The following is a 5,601-nucleotide window of genomic DNA, read 5'->3' as shown; positions in this document are numbered from 1 at the left end:
ATTCTATTGTGTTGGTTTCTTCACATATTATTGTCGCTTTAGAGGTTATTACAGGTACATCTTCTGAGCAAATAAGATTTTCTTCCTCCTTTGAGTTATTCGTTTCAGCTATGTCAATTTGGTTTATTGGTGGTTCAGTTTCAGATGCAGTGAGCTCCGGCGAATTATGTAGATCTTCAGTATTAGATACATTTTCGTCGGAAGCAAGTGCAATACATGTTTCATTATCTGTTGTTGCTAAAGAAGATACTAATTCAATTTCTTCACATGGTACTTCCACAACTGTATCTGGTACTAATTCATTTGATTCACATGATATTGTCGCTTCAGTGATTACTACAGGTACATCTTCTGAGCAAATAAGATTCTCTTCTTCCACTGAGTTATTCGTTTCAGTTATATCAATTTGGTTTATTGGTGGTTCAGTCTCAGATGCAGTGAGTTCCGGTAAATTTTGTGAATCTTCAGCATTAGATACATTTTCCTCGGAAACAGGTTCAATACATGTTTCATTATCTGTTGTTGCTTCAGAAGAAACTAATTCGATTTCTTCACATTGTACTTCCACAACTGTATCTGATACTAATTCATTTGATTCTATTGCATTATTTGATTCACAGATTATTGTCCGTTCAGAGGTTACTACAGGAACATCTTCTGTGCAAATTATATTGTCTTCTTCTACGGAGTTATTTGATGCTTTATCAATTTTGTTTGTTTTTGTTTCAGTTTCAGTTACAATGAGTTTCAGTGAAGTTGGTAGTTCTTTAGCATTAGATATATTTTCCTCGGAAGGAGATTGAATATGTATTACGTTTTCTGTTGTTGCTAATGAGGAAACTAATCCAATTTCTTCACATTGTACTTCTGCAACTGTATTCTGAACTAATACATTTGATTCTTTCATGTTAATTTTTTCACAGATTTGGGTCACTGCTGGGGTTTCGACATGTGCATATTCAGAAGAAAGTTCACTACATTTCTCTACTGATTTTTTTGTTTCATTAATATCAGATTTGGGGATTGTTGTTTCTATTTCAATTGCAACGAGCTCCTTTGAGTTTTGTAGTTCTTTACTATGAGATACATTTTCGGCAGTAACAGATTGCACACATATTATATTATCAGTTGTTGATGAAGTAGACAGTAATTCAGCATCTTCACATTGTACCTCTAAAACTATATTTGTAACTGCTGTATTTGCATTTTGGTATTTGAGTAGCTGAACGTTCTCTTCAGAAACTGGTTGATCTTCGATAAATATGTCTGTTTTTGATGTAAATGAACTTAATTCACTTAGGGATAAAAGATGCTTGCTTTCTTTTATGTATTCTTTTTGGCATTCGTCATCGGACATTTCTTCTTGAATTACACCTAGTGTATGGTGCACTCTTTCTGTCGAACGTGAATTTATTTCAGATAAAGCTAAATCGCTTAGTTCCTTTAAAGAAACAATTTCATTCGGCGTTAATACGGTTTCCTGTTCCGCAGCAGGTATGGCAATCATAGGTCCAAGTGCTATTGCAGCAAGAATTTCTATAACTGAAGGACCCCGAGGTTCAGTTTCTTCACATGCATTATCACTTGGATCTGCATCAAAAATTTCTATTGTACTATATCCAGTGTAATCAGTCGATTCACACAAGTCGATTTGATTTAAGTCTGAAAACATAAACGACAGCTCAAAGTCGTTTCTTTTATCATGCAAAGATACTTGATTCCTTCGATTGGAAATGACATTTTGTGATTCTACTGGAAGCTCGATTGGTATTCCATGTATGATAAACTAGCTTATAGAACTATGCAATTTACACGAAAGGAAAATGTTTCATTTTAATTTACAGACTAATGTTAGTGTGAATCTATATTACTAGTTACATATGGGAAAATAAAAAATATTCTGACTTACCTGATATGGGTTCACACTCAATTTGGTCTGCTAATTTTAGTTGTTCACCTTTTGTGCTTGATACATTATTCACGTGCTCATTGAAAGTCTCCATTTTCGTCGATAGAATTTGTGTAATCTGTTCATTTTTTGTTTCAGTATATGTGGGCTCGGTTTCTTCTATTAGTGTGCCTGAAACTATGCTAGCACATTCTATTAGTTCATCAAGTGCCATTTTTGTATTTTCACCACCGATAACATGTTTATTCAATACACGATTATTTACTGATTTAGTATGCAGTAAATCTATTGATGAGTCATCAGTGTCTGAACCAAATTCTGAAAGATCACTGATTTCATCAGCTGTTTTATCACCAATTTGAGCACGTATATCTTCTGTGGGTGCAGGTACTAACATACCACATCCAGTTGTTGAAGTAGAATTACTCAATGATGAGCGTTTCTTTCTAAAAAGCCAGTTATCTTCCCAGGTGGCATCACCAATCTTACTAGAGGTCACCGAAACAAAGTCTAAAAATATATTTTATATAATGCCGTACAAATAAAGTTGTAAGTAATAACATACCATCCTCTTCAGATTCTGTTGGCGGCGCAGAAAAGTCAGGTAATGGTACTGTGTGGTTCGCAACATAATCGCTCAAAGCTGATTCACGTCCCAGTGAATTGTCGAGATTTTTATGTTGTTGCGATTTATCAACCTTATTGTTCTGTAAGATATTATATTATTATTTTCTTTTATATTTTTTTATAATTTTGAAAAATTTTTACTTTGAGTATTTGTTCATTGTCGGTGTAGCTGCATTCACTTCGTGGTTCGACTGAACTACATGAAGATATACTATTTTCTTCGATGTTAAAGTTTTCATCAATATTATTGGCACTTAAATCTGGTGAACTCTCCGAAAATAATCTTGTATTTCCTTGTTTATCAACAATCTAGAAATATTGTTAAAATTTTAAAGTTTGTTTATTAATGAAAAAATAATATATTTAAAAACAATATAATACAATATATTTATGAAACTATGGTATATTTATTTCTGTGTTGTAAAGATTATATAATATATTTAAATAATTGACGTAGTATTTCACAAATTAAGGGTGAAAACAATTACATTAAGTAAAAAGTTGAATGCAATATATATGCAAATAACAAAATATTCAGAAGGCAGGTTACTAAATGAGGCAATAGAAATTTTCTATTATTTAATTTTACTACTTGGAAAGGTGTCGATAGAAATATAATGCTTAGAATATAGTTTTCGAGGTTGAATGTACAACTACAAACGTTTTTAGTGTTACTATTCTATAAGGAAGAGACCAACATTATTTACCGGTAGAGTCTGCTCAACTAGAAGGATATACAAACAAACAGATAAAAATGAGCTCAAAAATGTAAAGAAATCTATTTATAAAATATATTCGATTTTTTTAAATACAATTTTTTTAATTTAATTAGAGTTCTCTCTACACCACATATATAGATTATTTTTAGAAATATAACCCATATCTGTGGAATGAAAAGCAGAAAAAAATTGCAGGTCAATGCGAATAATTTTGCAATTTTTAAGATTGATTTAGCAAACATTAACAAAGATATTGTAAATTTGAATATAAATTTTATATTTTAATATGTTATATATTAATAATATAATATAATATAATATATCATATTATATAATATTTAATTTTAATTAAATAATAGAAATAATTATTCTTCTTTTTTTAATATTTCTTTTATAAATTCATTTATGTAGATATTTAGATTATTTATTATAATGTTTAAATAAAGGTTATAGATTTATTAAATTACTTTTTCTTTCTATATTTATTATGCATATCATTATATATATAAAGAATATTAAATATATTTAATATTAGTCTTATTAAAATAAAATTTATAGATATGTAAAACTAATGTTATATTTATTAATACATTATTTACATATATATAAACATTATGTTTATTATATATAATATATTTATATAAACATTATGTATATTATATATATATATTTCAGATTTATTGTATTATATTTCTTCACATATTTATTATACATTATAAATATTTTAATAGGCTTAAGCATTCTAGACTTAAAATGCACTGCTTTTTTATCTTAATACTGGATGAAATCGATATGTACATTTGAATCCTTGTCTTGCTCCTGATCCTCCATTTCTAAATCTACATTGTATTTATGTTTTTATATTCAGTTTTGAATGTTTGTTTTTTAAATAATTAATTATATTTATATATATATATATATATGTATTTATTAATTTTTGACTTTAGTTAATTGTATTAATATAAATTTTGTTTTTTCTACAAGTACTTCACGTATTTTTACGTTGAAATTATAAACGTCTATTCAGCTAAACAGTTGAAAACCAACTAATTTACGCAATATATTCTGTAAATAATTGAAAATAGTTTTAAAGAAGAGTTGTCTGTCGAATTCTAAAATTCAATATTTTTTCTACATAAAGTAACAGGAAGGAATCCAAACAAATGCTCAATGAAAAACTTAACGAAAGTCTGAACTAGATGTGCAGATACAGGCAAATAGTGACAACAGTGACGACAGTGTGTTCAGTATTTAAGGTACTAAAATCTAAGTTACATTTTTAGATTTTGTCGTCATTATGTCAGACTTGGTTAGACCTCGAAATTAGATTCTTGACGTGGAAAATTTATTTGCTTACTTTTTCTATTGCTTCCTCGATAATTATCTTTAACACACAACGAACATTTTGAGTTCAACAAGTGTTTTAGATGTATTTTCCCTTTGAAACCGTCGTCATGTTTCATGTAAGCGCTTTGGGGTTCCCTTTGATAGTATTAAGTTCACTGACATTAGATGTACGAATAAGTTTGTATTTTATATTTATATATATTTTTATTTCCTTCAACATATGTAGGAGGTGTTTGCAAAAGGTAGGTTTTCTGTGTTATTTCTTTGTACCATTTACCTTAAAAAGTTTTTTTATTTTTTTGCATAAATAAAAATGCATAATGAACTTAAACGATTTGAATAAAAACCCGCTTTAGTTCCTTCCAGTGGTTTTTATTTCATAACCAAACATATTTTTCATTCCTCTACTACCGCTTTTCTAAGGTGAAAATAATTATACTAAGAATATTATAGACTTTAAGAAAAATTGAAAAACAATTAAAGAAATTACTATAAGTTTTTAAATGCCACATACTATAAATAAAACTATATTAACAATAACATTTTAATTAATGAGAATTTAACATAAACGTTGATCGTCCTAAATAGATCTAGATTCACATAAACTTGACGCCGCTGTAATACGATATGACGATAAAGGTTTCCTTCGTGTCTGGAAAGAACTGAATTAAAATATAACAAGAACACAGTTTCTTTTGGTATCATAAAAAACATAAATAACTCAGATTGAAGCTTTCATTAGTGGACTAATTCATCAGAAATAGATTAAAACTCTGCATACACAAAACCAGTGTGGCCTTATATTGTACAAATTTGGGCCGGAACCTCTAGAGCAGTATTGATATAATTCAACAGTTTTAAAATAAAGTTCTTGAGAATATGGTCAATGTTGCATGGTACGATATTCGTAGAGATGGTAGTATCACTGCAGTTTCTGATTTTATAAGATAATAAACGAAACTAGTAAATTTCTCAATACCACTGGCATGGTACGACAAC

The 5,601-nt window shown here is 28.9% G+C and overlaps 1 protein-coding gene across 1 annotated transcript; it reads right to left on the bottom strand.

Moving 5' to 3' along the window:
- Nucleotides 1–1,708: 1,708 nt before the first annotated feature.
- On the bottom strand, nucleotides 1,709–4,128 carry LOC119685454. The gene is made up of 5 exons (XM_038099732.1): nucleotides 4,054–4,128; nucleotides 2,678–2,845; nucleotides 2,475–2,616; nucleotides 1,910–2,419; nucleotides 1,709–1,799 (listed from the first exon to the last, which is right to left on the bottom strand). Exons 1-5 carry the CDS (start codon nucleotides 4,084–4,086, stop codon nucleotides 1,792–1,794), a joined length of 861 nt encoding a protein of 286 aa, XP_037955660.1. The 5' UTR covers nucleotides 4,087–4,128; the 3' UTR covers nucleotides 1,709–1,791.
- Between the last annotated feature and the right edge of the window lie 1,473 nt (nucleotides 4,129–5,601).

This window comes from Teleopsis dalmanni, chromosome 2 (assembly GCF_002237135.1).
Source record: "Teleopsis dalmanni isolate 2A chromosome 2, ASM223713v2, whole genome shotgun sequence".
NCBI lineage: Eukaryota > Metazoa > Arthropoda > Insecta > Diptera > Diopsidae > Teleopsis > Teleopsis dalmanni.
This window is presented reverse-complemented; position numbering and strand designations above follow the sequence as displayed.